The 20,241-nt window shown below is 39.4% G+C and overlaps 1 protein-coding gene across 1 annotated transcript in view; it reads left to right on the top strand.

Moving 5' to 3' along the window:
- GUCY2F (guanylate cyclase 2F, retinal) overlaps positions 1-19,726 on the top strand; it is a 59,447-nt gene extending 39,721 nt beyond the window's left edge. Inside the window, exons 15-19 of the mRNA XM_074188896.1 lie at positions 2,468-2,642; positions 5,445-5,543; positions 8,730-8,824; positions 9,956-10,041; positions 19,359-19,726. Coding sequence (XP_074044997.1) covers positions 2,468-2,642; positions 5,445-5,543; positions 8,730-8,824; positions 9,956-10,041; positions 19,359-19,467 — 564 coding nt within the window. The 3' untranslated portion in view covers positions 19,468-19,726. The remainder of the gene's footprint in view (positions 1-2,467; positions 2,643-5,444; positions 5,544-8,729; positions 8,825-9,955; positions 10,042-19,358) is intronic.
- Positions 19,727-20,241: the final 515 nt, after the last annotated feature.

The following is a 20,241-nucleotide window of genomic DNA, read 5'->3' as shown; positions in this document are numbered from 1 at the left end:
TACTCCTGACTGGAAGGCCAGTGCTTTTATCCACTGCACCACCTAGCTGCCCCTGAGGGTGGAAGATTCTTACACTGGAATGGAAAGTCTGATATTACTGGGTACGACTTCAGAACATAGAACAGAGGATCTCTAGCTGGAAGGAACTTTAGAATACAGAATGTCACAGCTGGAAGGGACTTAAGAAAAGAAGAACGTTACAGCTAGAAAGGGCTTTACCACAAAGAATTATAGTATGTTATAGCTAAAAGGGACTTTAGAACACAGAATGTCGCAACTGGAAGTCTTTTGAACAAAGAACAGAATTATTTTATGACTTGGACTTTAAAACAGAGAATGTTACTGCTGATAGGAACATTAGAGATCATCCATTCTGCTACTTCATTTTTACAAAAGAGTACTAGAGAGGGAAAGCAACCTGTCCAAGACCACACAACTTTGTAAATGTTAAAACTCTGTATTTCTAACTCAAATCTGGAGTTCTTTTCATTAAACTGTAGTAGTTGAGTCTCACCCTCTCAACCATGAGACTGTGGGCAGCCACAAGGTTCTTGGGCTGCAGTCATGTGCATTCTTGTTTCTCAAGTCATTTAGTGAAAGGAGTGAGTCAAGTTTGACTTCAAAGTAGCTGAAGGTGAAAGTTAGCAGTTAGGAGTCTTGCTCCACACTGGTTAAGAATCACAATACCTAGCCCCTTTGAGATGCCTCAAGGGATGCTAATGGAAAACAGATAGAACTCTAAAGACAGCTGGGCAAGCCTGCTCTGGCAAACACAACTGTGTGGGACACTGATAAATTGGAATATAGCCAGAGAAGTGCCTGCTCTATAGGAAGATTTTTTTCCTTGGGGGGGGAGGTGAGGAGAGAGGCAGAGTTGAAGGTGGGTAAGCATGACAGCTGTCATCACAGAGGAGAGAGATTAAAATCGTTCAGTTTGACCTCAAAGGGTAGAATCAGGCAAAAAGAGTAGAAATTCCACGGAGGCAGATTTCAATTTAATAGAAGAAAGAATTTTCTATCACAGCTGTCCAAGAACAGAATGGGCTACCTCAGGAGGCGGCGAACTTTCAGCTTCACTGGAAACACTCGAGCTGAGGCTGGCTGGATGCTATATCCATCTATAAGGGGAATTTTAGCTCTGAGAATGAAGTTCTGCCAGTTGACCTTCATGGTCCCTGCTAGCACAAATTTTCCTGGGTCCTGTGTTTCTGTGGTTCTAAGAAGCTAAAATGCTGTTATTTTAAACTCCTAGATCTGTGGCTTTTTAAAAGTTATTAATAACTTTTATTTTTGTCACCTTCATTTCCAAATATGTGATTTCCCCTTTACCTACCCAGGGGTCATGAGTAACAGAAATCAAAAAAGAGAGGAAGAAAGTATATGTATATGTATATGTATATGTATATGTATATGTATATGTATATGTATATGTATATGTATATGTATATGTATATGTATATGTATATGTACATGTATATGTATGTGTATGTGTATGTGTATTGCATGTGTATGTGTGTGTGCGTGTGCACATGCACATGCACGTGTATGTGTATGTGTATGTGTATATGTATGTGCGCGTGTGTATGTGTATGTGTATATGTATGTGTATGTGTGTATGTATGTGTATATGTACATGTACATGTATATGTATATGTATATGTATATGTATATGTATATGTATATGTATATGTATATGTATATGTATATGCTGTGAGGGCTTGTGCCCTTTTCAAGGCTCATCCATCTTTGGTATCTACCTTCATCAACTCTTACCTGTGGCTCCAAGAAGTGGTAGCTTGCAGGGGCCACACTTGGCAAACCTTGGAAGACAGGTTAAATCAGGTGAGAGTAACTAACAAGCCTCAAACCAACCTATGGGTTAGGGAACATGTGAAGACTTCCCCTAGGGGAATGAATGGATGAAAACAATTTGTTTCAAACTCTGTGAAGAGCTGAGAGTATGATCAGACATTGAAGACACCAAGGTCACACCCTGCAACCCTGGGTATTATCAGTTTTCCTGACTTTTGTTCTGTCACTGGACTTTGATGACTTAGAAAGAGAGAGGGAGGCTGATGATTTTGCTCAACTCTACCTCACTTAAATCTAATTGATAGATGCCAATTCATCACTCCGTGTTATCACTGATCCTCTTTGAAAACAAAGGATGAACAACAAATAAAATGTATGTAGTACTGATAATGAAGAATCAATGCTATAAAAAAGAGAGATGAAACTGGAAAACATGATCAGCTGAACATTAGGAAGTTAGACATCTGCAAATACACTTCTGCACATCCTTGAAGATGGGCCCAGTCAAGGGTGGATCAGGAAATTGAGTGGAGCTCTTTGGAGAGGGCTTCCTGGAGGAGGTGGTCTTAAGCTGTAGGGTAAAGAAGAAGCAGACTGAAGGAGAGAGGGGCTTTCTGACCACAGTCTCTTAGATGATACCCCGATTGTCATGCAGGTGGAGACCATTGGCGATGCCTATATGGTGGTCTCCGGGCTGCCCAGACGGAATGGTACCCGACATGCAGCTGAAATTGCCAATCTGGCACTAGATATCCTCAGCTCTGTGGGGGACTTCCGTATGAGACATGTACCTGAGGTGCCTATCCGTATCCGGGCTGGCCTGCATTCAGGTAAGTAGATGCTGGTGAGTGGACCCAGGAGAGTCTAGGCCCAGAACTGAATGTGGGTGGGGATGGGTGGAGGTGGTAGGAGTCATAATGTTTTGGGGGGGGGGGACAATAAAGAAGGAAGGAAGAAAACAAAGACTAATTGTCTATTATATGTGAAGCACTTTACAAACATTATCTTATTTGATCCTCACAATCACTTTGGGAGGTGGGTGCAATTATTATTCCCATTTTACAGATGAGGAAACTGAGACAAAGGTTGAATGTCTTAGGTCACATAGTTAATGTTTGAGACTGGATCTGAACTCAGATCTTCCTGCCTAGGCTTCTATCCAATGTACCAAGTTCCTGTGATATGGTTTGTATAAAGATGGTTATTCCCCTTTGACAGATGAGGGAACAAGATTTTGAAGTGTATCCCATGGGTTCTGGAGTTCAAAACCTGCCTCAAATACTTTCTAGGTATATGTCTCTGGATCAATCACTAAACCCTCAGTTTCCTCAAATGTAAAATGTGGATAATCATAGCACCTGTCTCTCAGGGTCATAGCAAAGATCAAATGGTATAATGTTTGTAAAGTACTTTGCAAACCTAAAAGCACAATATAAATATGACTACTTTATTTTTTTAATAAAGTTCAGAAAGGTATCATAGTCCAAGGCCACCCAGCAGAAAGGGTTAGAGTTTAGATTCTAACCTGTCTCCTGGATCCATTTTCAGCGCTCTTCCCATTGTCTTGAGGGCATCTCCCAAACTTTTTACAATTTACAGAAGAGAAAATAGTAGTGCCCCCAAATTAAGTGCCTTGCTCCTTATCACTTATAGCTCATACTTAGTGACTATCAGAACTGAAATTGCAGCCTAATTTTCCTAATATCATATCCAATCCTCTTTCAATTGTTGAGTTCTCCCAAGTGTTGATGTTTGTCCTTTGTTCTTGAAGGAGATTATGACTTCAGGGAGGTGATGCCATGACATGTATGTGAACTGGATTTGAGTGTGGGGGGGCTGTGCTAAGTCATTAGCCTCACTTTCTCCTCCAGAGCCATCTCAGTTGTGACCAGATATGAATCAAGACAACTGAAGATGGGTGAAAGTAGGAAAAATGGCAGAGGGCTGGAAGAGGGAGAAGGTAGGAAGCAGTCTTGTGCTGAGCATCCAGTAAAGAGTCCAGGTTTGGAAGACTTGGACTGATCAGAATACCAAGATGATATTCCTTATTTAGCCTCAAAATGACAGTAACTCACTGTCTCTCCACCCACTGTCTTAAGCACCAGATGAACAGGAGGGAGACCCTAGTCTCATCTTCCTATATCCTGAGACCAAGGAGACTAGAAGAAGGATTTATAAAGTACCTACTCTGAACCAGATACTGGCCTAAGAGCTTTTATTTTATTTTATTTTATTTTATTTTATTTTTACTTAGTATTTTATTTTACTCTGGTTACATGGCTAAGAATTTTTTTAAATTAATTTTTATTAAAGATATTATTTGAGTTTTACAATTCCCCCCCATCTTACTCCCCCCCCCCACACACACGGAAAGCAATCTGTCAGTCTTTATTTTGTTTCCATGTTGTACTTTAATACAAATTGTGTGTGATATGAGAGAAATCATATCCTTAAAGAAGAGAAGTCTAAGAGGGAACAAGATCAGACAAAAAGATATCTGTTTTTTTTTCTAAATTAAAGGGAATAGTCCTTGAACTTTGTTCAAACTCCACAGCTCCTTATCTGGATACAGATGGCACTCTCCTTTGCAGACAGCCCAAAATTGCTCCCGATTGTTGCACTGATGGAATGAGCGAGTCCTTCAAGGTTGATCATCACCCCCATGTTGCTGTTAGGGTGTACAGTGTTTTTCTGGTTCTGCTCATCTCACTCAGCATCAGTTCATGCAAATCCCTCCAGGCTTCCCTGAAAGCCCATCCCTCCTGGTTTCTAATAGAACAATAATGTTCCATGACATACATATACCACAGTTTGCTAAGCCATTCCCTAACTGAAGGACATTTACTTGATTTCCAATTCTTTGACACCACAAACAGGGCTGCTATAAATATTTTTGTACAAGTAATGTTTTTACCCTTTTTTCATCATCTCTTCAGGGTATAGACCCAGTAGTGGTATTGCTGGGTCAAAGGGTATGCAACGTTTTTGTTGCCCTTTGGGCATAGTTCCAAATAGCTCTCCAGAAGGGTTAGATGAGTTCACAGCTCCACCAACAGTGTAATAGTGTCCTAGATTTCCCACAACCCTTCCAGCAATGATAATTATCCTTTCTGGTCATATTGGCCAATCTGAGAGGTGTGAGGTGGTACCTCAGAGAAGCTTTAATTTGCTTTTCTCTAATAATTAATGATTTAGAGCATTTTTCATATGGCTATGGATTGCTTTGATCTCCTCATCTGTAAATTTCCTTTGCATATCCTTTGACCATTTGTCAATTGGGGAATGGCTAAGAACCTTTTTTAAAAAATATTGTTTTATGTGATTCTCACAACAGCCCTGCAAGGTAGATGTCATTATTATCTCCATTTTACAGATGAAGAAACTGAGGCATACAAAGATCAAGTGATTTACTCAGTATCACGTAGCCAATATGTATCTAAGATCATATTTGAATTCAAGTCTTAATGACTGCAGAGCTAATGTTTTGATCTAGGTTCAGATTGCCACATTGCTGTTTGTCATCTTTTTGACCTTAGGCAAATCTTTGACCTATTCAGTAAATCTAAGGTGGTCTTTAAGGTCCCTTCTATTTTTAATTCCTGTGATCACTGGGGTGGGATTTGGGGTTTCAGGTCCATGTGTGGCAGGAGTTGTAGGTCTTACCATGCCTCGCTACTGCCTCTTTGGAGACACAGTAAACACTGCCTCCCGGATGGAGTCTACAGGAATGCGTGAGTAATGATGTGAATGAAAACAATATATCAATACTTTAAAAACCCTATGGTTTCATCAGCATAACTCTTTCTTCCATTGACATGGTTCACATTATTCATTCATTCATTCATTTATCTATCTACCTATCTATTTATTTAAGTATTGAAAATTTTCTTTGTTTCCAAACACCCTGAACAGCCACACTGAGCCTCAGGAGGTAGACAGTTCACTGACAGATTAATATTTGAAGCTCCTTTTTGAGCTTGGAGCCATTAGCAGACCCTTGGGGAGCCCAGAAGAATGAGTGGAAGGAGGGATTCAATGGAAAAAAAGATCATGAAAATCATTCCTTATACAGAAAGCCAGGTTAATTCATTCTTTTTCTTAATTAAACATACTCATGTCTAGCAGTTCTTTAGGCTGTAACAAAGCCATTCTTGGCGACAACATATGTCTTGTCGTTTGGTCACTTCAATTGTGTCTGATTCTTTGTTACCCCATTTGAGTTTTTCTTGACTGAGATACTGGAGTGGCTTGCCATTTTCTTCTCCAATTCATTTGACAGATGAGGAAACTGAGGCAAACAGGGTGAAGTGACTTGCTCAAGGTCAACAGTTAGCAGTTATATGAGGTTGTATTTGAAGTAACAGATATGAATCATTCTGACTCTAGACCCAGTACTCTATCTACTGTGCCACCCAGCTGCCCATGTCTCCTGACTCTCATTCTGGAGCTTTCTCATCATCAAGAGGACTGGATATGGGCTTAGAATATCTGGGTTCAAACCGCTGTCTTTTTTCAGAATTGCTGCTATTTAGCTATGCCTGACTTATCTGGTACTCATGAAGTTGATTTTTTGGAGCCCGTGTGAGACTTTAAATTTCTCCCTATAAATTTTACCTTATTAGATTCAGCTCTCTGTTCTGACTTGCCAAGATCTTTGGGAGTCCTCACTGTCATCCAATGCTATGCCTCCTCATTTGATGTCTTCTATCAATGTGATAAGCATGCCCCATCTAGGACTTTACCTGAGTCAGGGATAATGATGTTGGGCCTTGCACAGACCTCTTTATGTTCCACTGGACATCTATGTGGCACAGGGGGTAGACAGCTGGACCTGGAGTCAGGGAGAACTGAATTCAAAGCTAATCTCATACATTTACTTGTAGCATGACTGAGTAAATCTCATAATTTTTAACTGCCTCAGTTTCCTCATCTATAAATATAGACAATAATAGCAACAACCTTCCAGGATTGTAGTGAGGATAAAATTAGATAATATTGTTAAATGCTTTATAAAACTTAAAGAACCATATGAAATGCTAATTATCATTATTTTTGTAGACTTTCTTCTTAGATGATAAGACTATTAATGACTATTCTTTAAACCAGTTCTAAAGCTACCTAATTATATAACCCATTGGTGGGTTATAATTCTAGAAGAAATGAGGACCACCAAACTTGGATATATTGACTTAAAAAATCCAACTAACTAAAAATCCAACTACTGCCTATATTATATTATATTATATTTTTACTTATTTTGTTAAATATTTTTCAATTAGAGTTTAATCTGGTTCAGGCCACACAGCAAGCCTTTGAGTGAATCCATCTCTCCTTCTTTTCCTTAAGAATTGAAAGAAAGACTTTTATTAACTGCTTTACTAAAATCTAGGTAAATTGCCTCCACAGCATTCTCCTGATCTACTCCCAATCTAGAAACCCTGTCATAAAAAGGAAGTTAGTCTGGGATGACTTGAATCTGATGGAGACATCGCTGCTAGTATCATTTTTGTATAAAGCCTGAGTGTGTCCTATAATGATTTTATATTGTCCATTATCTACCGCTACACATTTTCCCCTGAAAATAGAACTCATTTTAGGGGTATGTCCTACATACACACATACATATATACATGTATACATTCTATGGTGGTCTGTTTTCCAGTCAATAGGGAAAGCCATTTTGTTTCCAAACATTATTACCATCTTGGGGGTTGCTCTGATTGTCATCAGCTGGAGTCTCTCTACTGGCTTAGCCAGAGCAATTGAAGGGGTGTGAAGGACCTTAGCTTCCTGAGAGCAAAAACCAAAGATACTTAAAGAGGTGTTAACGGAATTTAACTGCTCAGACAAAGTCTTCCAAGGCTCCCCCAAAGGGCACAGATCATGTTTTTGTATGCAATACTATACATGGTAGTCTACTCTCACTCAGCCAACACTCAACTGGTTTCAATCTGTCAGTTGACCTGCAGAATTGGGCTTCTCTGGACTCCATGTTAAGTAATTCTATCTCTCCTAAGAGGCTTAGAGAAGAGTAAATAAAGATTTAGAGATAGAAAAACCAAATTAAAATCCTGGCTCTGCTATAGATTGACTGTGTGACTTTGGGAAAGTAATTTATTCTTGCTTGGGCCTCAGTTTTCTTCCCTATAAAATGAAGAGGTTGAATTAAACACTAAAGCAGCATAATATTATAAATGTGCTAGAGGTCAGGGCCTGCCTCTTCTTCCAAAGACTTTGGTACTCTAGGGTATATACCTACCGGCTGTTCAGATATTACCTAGTGTCCTCCAAGTACCCTTGGTTCTAGGATTGTTTTAATGATCTTGAATGGAAAAAGTGGGAAGAGTAACCATGCCAAATCTTTCCCCAGAAGGATCAGAAACAGCTGTGGCAGAGAAGATGTAGCCTGAGAGTTCAAAAGGGGTCAACATCAGCTACAGGTTGCTTATGACAGCTAATAGAGAAATTAATCCCATAATGTTTAAGGCACAATTTAACCTGATCCTCACAATAACCCTATGAAGTATGAAGCAAAATGGTTATTTTCACCCATTTTTTGGAGGTGTAGGTTCATAGATTAAATCTGGAAGGGCCCTCAGTGATCATCTAGCTCAACTTCCTCAATTTCTAGATGAGGAAACTGAGGATTAGAGAGAGACAAATGGATTTGTCCAAGATGGTAATAAATTAAATAGTTTTGATTGGAATCTAGGTCCTATATCAAATTCACTGCACCATAAGGTAGAACCCAAAGGTTTGACGAGATTTAGCCAAGGTCACACAGTAAAGTGAAAACAGGCTCTCTGATCTCAAATTCAAGGTTCTCTCCATTGGTCAAAGTTTTATCAATATGAATGAACATCTTTTGAAAACAAAGCTTACCCATGTCTTGACTGTTTTCTATTCTCCTCTGTCAGCTTATAGGATCCATGTTAACCAAAGTACTGTCCAGGCCTTGGTCAACCTGAATGAAGGCTACAAAATTGAAGTGAGGGGTCAGACTGAGCTAAAGGTAAAAAGATTCTTCTAGGGAGATCTAGAGACAAATATATTGGCTCATGAGAGTCAGGGCAATTGTTAAATTTTTAGTATGAGCATTTACACCTTGGAAGTTGGCACATGTTACAAATAAGGATCTACTTTGTTCTATTGAGTTTTTAAAAAATGGTTATGTTATGTTTGAGTTACAGGTTATTTTTCTCTCAACCACGCATTAGAGAAAGCCAACATTTCACACACACACACACACACACACACACACACACACACAAAACCATATAATACATACTTCCATATATTAGTTCAGTTGTTTCAGTCATTTCTGACTCTTCTTTTTTCTTGGCAAAGATACCAGTGTGGTTTGCCATTTCCTTTTCCAGCTCATTTTTACAGTTGAGGAAAATGATGTAAACAAGGTGAGTGATTTGCCCAGAGTCAGCTAATAAGTCTCTGAGGCTGGAATTGAACTCAGGGAGAAGAGTCATCCTGACTCCAGGTCCCATTCTTTATCCATTGAGTCACTTGGTTATCCACAATATGTAAATATATATAATTAAAACTAAGACCACTGTTTTCTTTCACATACCATTTATCTCAGTGAATAATTCTCTATACTCAACCACAGAATTATTGACAAATTGGCAACTTTCAATCCCAAATTGTCCATATACCTAAGAAATATATTCTTCATCTACTTTGTTTTTCCTGTGTAAATTATAAAACTGATCTTCTGAATGGCCAGGGGCTTCCTTTGTGGAGACCTCTAGTGTCTTATAGTTAGTACAATTCTAGAGGTCAGGAGCACCTGGAGAGTCTCATAGATTTATTGATACCAAACTGATCATATTTATTACAAAGGTCCATGGCTGAGGAGTCCCTACTTTCTTTAATGATTGGTGGATGAAATTTTCACATTAATAAAACCTCAGATACTTGATGTATATGTGGGTTCCTCTGAAAAAATTTGATAAAAATAGGAAAAGTTGACTAGAAAGGATAGGGAGGAGGGTATCTGAGTCTATGATTCTAAAAATCTAAATTTTATGATTTTAAATTTTTAAATAGCTCTCAAATTCTAATAGGTTATGAGAGATGTTTTTCTTTATTTTACTGATGAAATTAAGTAGTTTCCTTTTTCTTCCAGGGCAAAGGTATAGAAGAAACCTATTGGTTGGTCGGGAAAGCAGGTTTCCCAAAAGACCTGCCTAAGCCCATGGATATCAAACCAGGGTGAGAATGGGGGCTTAGCAGTGGGAGTTGGTGGGTTCTTCCAAGGCCTGAATGACTGTGGCCAGGAAAGTGTGGTTTTATCCTTTATACTTAGAATATCCTTTATCAATCTCTTTATCTACTGAATTTCTACCCATCTCCTCCAGGAAAGTTGTCATGATTTTACCCTCTCCATCCAGTTGCTAAGAATCCCTTCATGCTCAATCCCTCCACATAACTTCTAGTTGGCATCTCTAGCACACTTTACAGGACTCATAGTTACTTATTTTGTCTTATTTGGTTCTCTTAGACTATAAATTCCACATGGGCATCTACCACCCCAGTGTTGCTCACAGGGGACTCACACAGTAGCAGTTTGCGTGATAAATGTTTCTTGAATTTTAATTGCAGTTCTAAACTTTGACCTCAGGGAGCTCACTAACCAGTAGGATCAAGAATTAATTCACCATAGATTATAGTTTGAGATAAATGAAATAAAAATGTTAAAAAAAAATCCCAAGGAGGTTTAGAGAAAGGAGGAATCACTGTGGACTGTGTTGGTGAAGAAAAGCTCCTGGGGGAGGTGGCATCTGAGCTAGACCTAGAAAGATAAATGGGATTTGGAGAAGAGGTAATCTTTTTTCTTTTTATTTACTTATTTATTTTCCCAATTACATGTAAAGATACTTTTCAATACTAATTTTTGTAACGTTTTCTCCCACCCTTCCCTCTTCCCATCCTAAGATAGCAAATAATCTGATATAGTTTATTCATGTACAATTTGTTCTACATATTTCTATGTTGGTCACACTGTGAAAGAAGAATCAGAACAAAAAGGGAAAAAACCATGAGAAGAAAAAGCAATAAATAAAATTACAAAGGTGAAGATAGAATGCTTTGATCTGCAGTCAGATTCAGTTCTTTTTCTGGATGTGGATGGCATTTTCCATGGTAGGTCTTTCAGAATTATCTTTGATCATTGTATTGCCAAGAGCTAAGTCCATCAAAGATGATCACTGCACAAAGTTGCTGTTACTGTGTGCAATGTTCTTCTGGTTCTGCTCACTTCATTCAGCATCAGTTGATGAAAGTCTTTCAAAGTTTTTCTGAAATCTGCCTGCTCATAATTTCTTTTAGAGTAATAATATTCCATTACATTCATATACCATGACTTGTTCAGCCATTCCCTGATTGTTGGGCATTCCCTCAATTTCCAATTCAGAAGAGATAGTCTTGTAGAATCTTCCAGAGCCAATAACTCCAAATGCTCCCCTAAGAAGGCTCAGTCTTAGTTTAAACAGAAAAGCAATGGTGCAATTGAAGACAAAACTTTGGGGTCTAGGGGAGACCAGTACTGCATTTTTTAGTCTCAAGAGAATCTCTTCTTCCTCTCCCTAGATAAAGAAGGTGCCAGGCCCAGGTGTGGGAGAATTTAGTAAAGGCCAGAACAGGGGAATCCCAAATAAGACCCAGGGAGGTGAAGGGGATAGGCGGGAGGGGAAGATTTGATTTCTACATGGGCTAGTTGGTCTTACTAGAAAGAATAAATGCTGTATTCCAGCCCCAGACTACCTTATTTCCCCATGAATAAAATGCTCCCATGAATAAGAAATACCTTCATTTGGGGGCCTGAAATGTGAAAAATAATATATTTTACATAAAGTTATTGAACTCAAGTTTTATTCATCAAGAAATTCAAGGACTTTCTGCTCATAGTTTTCAGGCATTTTTTGGGCAAGTCTGGTGTGTGGACGCATTCTGGTTCATGAACCTGAAGCACCAGTTGTGTCCTCCTTTGAAATCAGTCACGTCTTTTTCATCAGCAATTCTTCTTGCCTCCAGCTGAACTATCTTTGTGGACATAGGAATTCCACTTGACCTTTGCTCTTCAATCTATCTCTTCAATTCCCTCTCTACATCAGGCCATTTGTCTGCCTGGTCTCTCATGGCCTTCTTCTGTGTTTTCAGTAGGGTTTCTTCTTCCATAGTCAGTCTTGGATTGTTTCAGTTAGAGGAGGACCAAATTGACTTTCAGCAGAATGATTTCCATTCACTTTTGCAAACTGGATCACTTTGAACTTGAATTTATCACCGTACGAAAATCCTTTCTGAGTCATTTCTGGGCAGAATGTGACAAAACATAACCTAATATACTGGTAATAAATGTGAAACAATGAGCGCAAAGACTAGTGTGAAAAAACAGGAAATGCAAGTATAAAAAATCTACAACCACTATATAAGACACCCCCAGTTTTTAGACCCCAATTTTTTTGAAAAAGGGTGCATCTTATACATAGGGAAATATGGTAAGTCCTGACTAGCCCTATTTTGAAGCCTAAACTTAGGACCTAAGTTGATCTGGACCCCAGAATGACCCCAGAAACCATATAACCCTGATGGTTTTTGTACAAAAGGCAGGATATTATTGAAAGTGGGGATGGAGTAAGAAAGTGTAGATGACTTTATGTGAGGCATCCTTACTCCTGGATCAGTCCTATTAATGGGGAGTAGATTGCTACCATATCTGTAGACCAGGGTTTCTTGACCCTTTTTATGTCATGGATTCCTTTGATAGTCTGGTGAAACCTAAGGAGATTCTATTTCTCAAAATAACATTTTTAAATAATTGAAAGAAATGCTAAACTTCAGTTGTTATTGTTCAGTCATTTTTCAGGCATATCTACCTCTCTCTGACCCCATTTGTAGTTTTCTTGGTAAAGATACAGGATTGGCTTGCCATTTCTTTCTCCAGTTCATTTTACAGTTGAGGGAACTGAGGCAAATAGGGTTAAGTGACTTGCCCAGGGTCACATACCTAGTAAATGTCTGAGGTCACATTTGAACTCAGGAAGATGAATCTTCCTGACTCCAAGCCCAGTATTCTATCTACTCTGACTCTAATATACAGTTAGAGATTAATAAAAATAAAGATGCCATTTTTTCTGTCCATGTTCACAGAAATATATTTTAAACTCTATCTCTCTGTAGTCACATCATTTATTGTACCACGTTAGTGTATCATTAAGAGGTAGAGTAGTAGATAGAAAACTAGTCTTGGAGTTAGGAAGATTTAGATTCGAGTTCTGACTCCAGCACATATTGGGTGTGTGACCCTGGACAAACCACTTAACTTTCAAGTCCCTGGGTGATTCTCCAAGAATTTAAGTTGTTCAGCATGTGACAATCGGCATTAGAAGAGGGTGATTTCCAATACCAATGAAACTGAGGTCTAAACCAGGAAAGGAAAAAGGCAGAAAGTATAGAGAGGTAAGGGAGGAAAAAAATGGCAGGAATAATATAGACTACTGAAAATTCTGGCCTAGGTCTAACTGTTTTCCTGTTAGGTTTCACCCCCGGGGGCTTCCATTTATCACTAGGGCTTAGCTAGAAGGGTGTAGGGATGGGGAAACCAAATGGACAGATTAATGACAGGAGGGCGGAAGACCCTGTTCCCCACCTCCCTGACCTCAGACAGGGCTGGACCTTCACTCAAAGGGCCCAATTGTTTTCTCTGGGTAGAGGAAATTTACATCAGTCTGTACTTCCGTCCCATGGATGCTGATGAAGGGTGCCAAGGCTACAAGGCTATAGGGCTTTGGGTGGGAGGTGTGGGAGGGGGGAGCACTTCCTGCTGCCTGAGCAGTCTGGGCAACATGCCCCACAGGCCTGGATGCTTGAAGGTGGTCCTCCAGTGGCTGGGGGAGGGGTGGTTCCCCAACCCTTTGTACCATTTTTTCTTCAACTTACTCCTATTTGTTTTCTTTGAGAATAATTACTCCTAGAATTGCAGAATGTCATATTTTGGACATCTGACATCTTGAAAACAGGGAAGACTCTAGCACAGATCACAGATTTATACACTTAGAGACCTTGTGGTCCAACACCCTTGTTTTACAGAGTAGGAAACTGAGACCCTGAAATAAGATATGGCTTAAACAGGAAGACATAGCTAGTAGGAAGCAAAGATGGGATTCAGATTCAGGTCTCAGTCTATGAATCTTTCCACTTTAGTAGGGAGGAAGCACTAGATTTGGTGTCAGAAAGACTTGATCTCCCAACCTGCGTCAAACACTAGCTCTTAATTTGGGGCAGGTCTTTAGCCTATTTGTGTCTTAGTTTCCTCACCTATAAAATTAAATGACAAGCACTTAATGTGAGGCCAGGTGGTCAATGAGATATTATTTGTAAAACACCTGGAAAATGTTAAAGTGAGTCTTCCCCTCCATGTTTACCTTCCATATATTCTGTACATATGCATCTTGTATGTACCTAATTATTCACATGTTGTCTCCTCCATGTAAGCTTCTTGAGGACCGGAATTTGCTTGCCTTTCTTTGTGCCCCCAGCACTTTGCTAAATCAATGTTTATTGATTGATTAATTAATAGATGATCTCTAAGATGCAATGCTACTTTAAATGCCATGATCCTATGAGTTTGTATGGAAGATTATATAATGTTTGCATAAATGTGTTTGTATATGTGAATTAGTGTGATTATATATTAATATTGATTATCATTAATGTTAGTTATTATTATTTTGTGCAGCTAGGTGGCCCAGCAGATAGAGTACCAGGACTTTAGTCAAGAAGACCTGAGTTCAAATGTGACCTCATATACTTACCAGCTGTGTGACCTTGAGCAGATCACTGCTTCAGTTTCCTCATGTTTAAAGTGAGCTGGAGACGGACATGGCAAATCACTCTAATTTCTTTGCTAAGAAGACCTTAAATGAGTTCACAAAGTGTTGCAACTAGGTGGAACAATAGATAGAATGTTGGCCCTGGAGTCAGGAGGACCTGAGTTCAAATCGAGCTTCAGATACATACTAGCTATGTGACCCTGGGAAAGTCATTTAACCCTGTTTGTCTCAGTTTTTTCCATCTGCAAAATGAATTAGGGAAGAAAATGGCAAACCACTTCAATGACTCTGCCAAGAAACTCAAACAGCATCAAGAAGAGTTGGACATGATTGAATGATTCAACAACAACAAAATTATTATTCTACACACTTACATAAGCATTCACACTGAAACATTCATTTCTGCACATTCATTCACACTCAGGGACATCTGTTAGCCTCCCATTCACATCTGCACACACTTTGACAAATGATTTCATTTACATGGGCTCATACATAGACCCTCATTTCTTTCTTATGCTTATACATAATAAACTTTCACATTCACATGTTCACATGCACTCTTGTACATTTTCACTCATGGTCTCACATACACACAACACACACACACACACTTCCCAACCACTGAGAGTTCTCTGAGGTCAGAGAACTCAGGGGCTTATCTTTATCTCCCCTCTAGCCCCAACCTGGACACATAGTGGGCCTCAACTAATCCTTACTGTTTGATTGCTGTGTGTGTTGTGTGGTAGCTAGAGTCTGGCTCATACCAAGAATTAGCCAGGGTATTATTGAAGGAGATGAATGGCACAATGGATATATGACTGTACCAATGTTCAAATGCTGCCTCAGAAGATATCTAGCTGGTTGACTCTGAGCAAGTCACCTAAACCTCTCTTAGCTTCAGTTTACTAATCTGTGAAATAGGAATAATAATATCTTCCTCAAAGGGTTTCATTACTTACCCAATCTAAAGGCAATACATAATACATAATAATTATTTTTTAATTTAAAAAATGTTTATCTTTACATTTTAATTTTATTTGCATTCAAGCAAAATTTTTTAACTATTTTTTAAAATTTTGAGTTCCAACTTCTCTTCTGTCCTCCCCTCCCCTCTACTTGTGAAAGAAATTTTATATAGTTTTAATATTGATATTGTTTTCTATTGCCTTTTATAAATTTTAGAAATGTTGATCCCCAGTATATGCCCATTCCTATAGGATGTTCCTTTTGCCCTTCCCATTATAGAAGACTCCAAAATCATAATCATGAGGAGTAGTTTTAATAATAGTCATTTCTGACACCAGGATTTCAAAGTGGAGGAGATGATTTTGGTCCAATAGACCCTTCTGATTTCTCCAACTAGAGTCCCTGTATGTTTAGTTCCTGGTTCTGCCCCTAACTGGGACCAGTCCTTTCTCTAGCTTCACCATATGCAAAATGAGGGATTTGAAAAATTTGAGCTCTAATTTTTTTTAAAGACTGAGTTTCCCCTTCTTGTTCAGCCTGAAAAAGCAAAAATTACTCATAGGACCAATCCCACTCTAATCACTTGGGAAGTCTGACCTGCTTCATTTCCTCCCTGGATTGCTTCATCCCCTACTTTGGCAACCCTGTCCCATGTTTCATTTCCAGAGATTCACCATATTGATGCTAAATTTAGTGAAGACACCCTTTCAGCATAATTTATTGAAGCTCAGATCTCTCAAGCTCAAGAAATACACCACCCTCAGCCTAACTGATGGCAAGGATTACAAGCATTCACTTCCACAACCAATAGAGTTGGTGATTGCAAAGTTCCCTTCCTGTCCCAAATCTTTGCAGCAGGAAAGGTAATTGGGTGACATGGAGTGTTCTGGAGACTTGGTTAATCTGACAGATTGCACAGTCATCACCAGAGTGCTGTGGAAAAGAGACTAGTAGAGATTGGGAGGGCACTTTGTTTTTCTTGAATTACTCCTCCTGTGTCTTCCATGTTCCTTGTGATGTATGAAACATAGTCACAGAAGCGTCAATGACAGGTCCAGTTCACCAGATGATTACTGCTGCTACTGATTTCCTTCCCATTCAAGCACATACCCATGTGGGGAACAAGCAATAATGGAACAATGACATAAAATATAGTCTATACTAAGTAAATATCAGTTCTCAAGTCTACAGGGATATAGCATTTACAATATTGTTTGCTTTACAACACTTCTGTGATATAGACAGTAGAAATATGATTATTCCCATTTTACAGGTGAGGAAACTAAGGTTCTGAAAAAGGAAGTAAGTTGCCATAGATCACATAACTAGTGCCACCTATCAGAAATACATATAATGAGTTGGCTGTTGACTCCCATCAGAAGGTGGTGTGGCTGCAGAGGCAGTGATGGCAATGGAGATTAATAATTTCGGGGTACTTAATAACTTAAGTATTTCAAAATCCCTTCACATTTATATTTGGAAGATAAAAATGGACCCCTTGGACCTAGCTCTGAAGGTTAGAGAATATTAGGATTGGGGGGCTGAGGAAGGGAAAACATTTACCTGTAATCTTAGCTTTCCTACTCCTTTGTTGTTGTTCAGTCATTTTTCAATTTTGTTGACTCTTTGTGAACCCATTTTAGATTTTCTTGGCAAAGATACTAACGTGATTTGAATTTGAATTTTCTACCCCATCCACAATGAGGACTAGAGCATATAGGAGTAAATTAGTTCTCATCCAGCTAAAGGATATTTTTTATATGTAATTAATTTCAGGATATCCAAATCTCTCATCCCCACACATCCTAGAGAAAGGGAACAGTCCATCATAGGCATCTAGGAGGTGAGGTGAACAGAACACTGGATCTAGAGTCAGGAAGACCTAAGTTCAACTCCAGTCTCATACTTAGTAATAGGGTGGTCCTGGGTAAGTCATTTAGTCACTGTCTGCCTCAATTTCTTCATTCATAAAAATGATAATAATAGTTTATCTCCTCAGTGTTGTTGTGAAAGTGAGATGTTTATAAAGTGCTTCACAAACCTTAGAGTGCTATAGATATGATAGTTATTATAATTATATGGCATAGAAAGGGAACCAGATTTGGAGTTAACAGACCTTAATACATGCTAATGACTAAGGGGAACCAACAAGGTGCAAGGAGGTGACCCACTTTTGAAAAGAATAAGTTGTGATGAGAGAGTAAATCAGAGACCCTTCCATGTCAAGTCAGGGGTCACCAGCATCACAAATCTAACAGGAGAGATGGGAGGTAGGAAATAGAGTTCATTCCAATGACCACAAAGCTTGGGAGTCAGCAGGGAGCCTCTCAGGGTGAGTGCACTACAGAGAGGATCATGTTTTGTGAGGGGAATATGCGTTTGTCTCACATGACTTCCCCACCCAAGATATAGTATTCTTCCACTGCTATGACATGCTCGCCATGCCCCCTACCTTTCTCCGATGCATCAATCCAGCCACAGACCCAGACACAACCTTCCCCAAGAGGCCAATGATGACATCTGGAAATTGCATTCAGCTCCTTGAATGGAAGGTGATTTGGACAGGTCTGTCAGAGACAGAAGTTGGGAAACGTTGATGGGTTTGCCAGATCACTTTGAACTCCCAACAAGGATTGATCTCTTTGGCATTGTCTCTTGTGTGAACCAATCAACAACTTCTCTCCAACTTTCTAACTCTTTGCCTAGGACATTTTGATGTCTTAATAATTCAAAGGTCAGTGGTTTCATTCATTCATTGGATGAGCATTCACTGTATACCTACTATGTACCAGACATTGTGATCTAGTTGATAGAGACTCAGCAGCTGAGCTAGAAAGATATGGGTTCAAGGTCTGTTCCTACTTGGTACTTTTACTGCCCAGGTCCAGGCAAATTTATGAGTGCCTTTCTTCTTGGAGTTTACTGATCCTGGGACTACTTACCACCTTTTGATGGAAGAATCTTAGGTTAACCTCCTGATCAGTGAACTCTGTAACAGATTCCTCACTTCCATATGTGGACATTATCATAGTTTGCAACATTAAGGTAGTTCACTCATTGGGTCTGATGTGAGGATGCTGACCTGTTAAATCCTTCTTTATAACATCTTCCCTGAAGTTATAGAATGTCTATTGGCAGGAATCCAAGAATACAGAATATCAGTACAAGAAGGGACCTAGAATATGGAATATCTGAGCTGGAAGGGACCTTAGAGCACAGAATGTTAGAATTGAAGGAATCAGAAAGCAGAACTGGAAGGCACCCTTAGCAAATAGAATGTTAGAGATGAAAGCATTTGGGGAATGTAGATTATAGCATCCAGAAGGGTCTTGAAAGAACATTTAGTTCAATTCTTTTCATTTGACGGATAGAGAAATGAAGGCCCAGCAAGCTAATTAGTGGTGAAGGCATAATTGAACTTATCCTGATACATGGGCCAGTATTCTGTTCATCATTCCATGCCATTATAATACTTGATGGATTTTAAAAAGCACTTTTAAACTCATATTCTCATCTGAGTCCATAATACCACGGAGGACATTAAATATCATTAATCCCATTGTGCAGATGAGGACCTTGAGATTCAGAGAAATGAAGCTCATCTGATAGCATCAGAGCCAGCACTAGAAACCAGGACTCCTGGCTCAAAGTCCTATAACATCATACAGAATGTGTCTGACTCCTCTCACACTGACCTCCTACCCCTTGGATGTTTGTCTCCTTTTGCAGAGATGCCTGGCAGGAAATGGTGAATCAAGAGATCAAGGCATCCTTCAAAAAGGCCAACCGAAGTGATGGCAGACCCAGGAGTTCCAAAAAGGCAGAGCCAGGCTCCTAGGGGAGAAGATCCAGGCATGGGACATGGCATGTGACAGAACCCCAGGGGAGCAGCTTCAGTGAACCTGACCTCACCCCCTCCCTTGCCTGGATTAATTATCCCATTTATCTTTCCCTTGGTAAGAAACAGATAGCTCATTAGCAAGTGTACTGCCCTGAGATTAATAAAATAGATTTTTCCCCCTCAAAGGAATTATCATTATAATATTAACAATTCCCATATCTATAGAACTTGGTTTAAAAGCTTTCTCCCATGTCAACCCTGGGGAAAAGGTAGTATAAGAATTATGTTTCTACTTTGAAGATTAGGAGACCAAGATTGAAAGAGAAGAGCCCAAGGTCACACAGCAAGTAAGTGTTCCAGCCAGGACTGGCCCCCAGATCTTTGGATCTAGGTCCAGTTCTCTTTTCAGGAAGCAAAAAGCATCTAAGACTCTTTGGAGAGAGCCCAGAGTACTGATCCCAGGACTAACTAGCACTGTGGACTTCGCCTGCTATAGATTCCTTTGCTTCGAAGCTCATAGGTAATAAAGATACTGCAATCCAAAGGTCAGGTGGGTTTGTCTAATCACATCAGTTGGGTACTGATTAGAGAGCATCTGGAGAGTCAAATTTTCTCCCTTGAATCCTCCTTTCTGGAGTCATAGGGATAGACTAAATGACTTCTCACCTGTTCTAGCTCAAATAACTCTTCCTCTCTTTCTCTAGGCTTCCAGAGTTTCCCTTAAAACTCCTTAATGTCCAGCCCTGATTTTGTCCCTATGCTACTTACCTT

This window comes from Macrotis lagotis, chromosome 1 (genome assembly GCF_037893015.1).
Source record: "Macrotis lagotis isolate mMagLag1 chromosome 1, bilby.v1.9.chrom.fasta, whole genome shotgun sequence".
Lineage (NCBI taxonomy): Eukaryota > Metazoa > Chordata > Mammalia > Peramelemorphia > Peramelidae > Macrotis > Macrotis lagotis.
The sequence above is the reverse complement of the archived record's forward strand: the minus strand, read 5'-3'. Positions and strand labels throughout refer to the sequence as shown.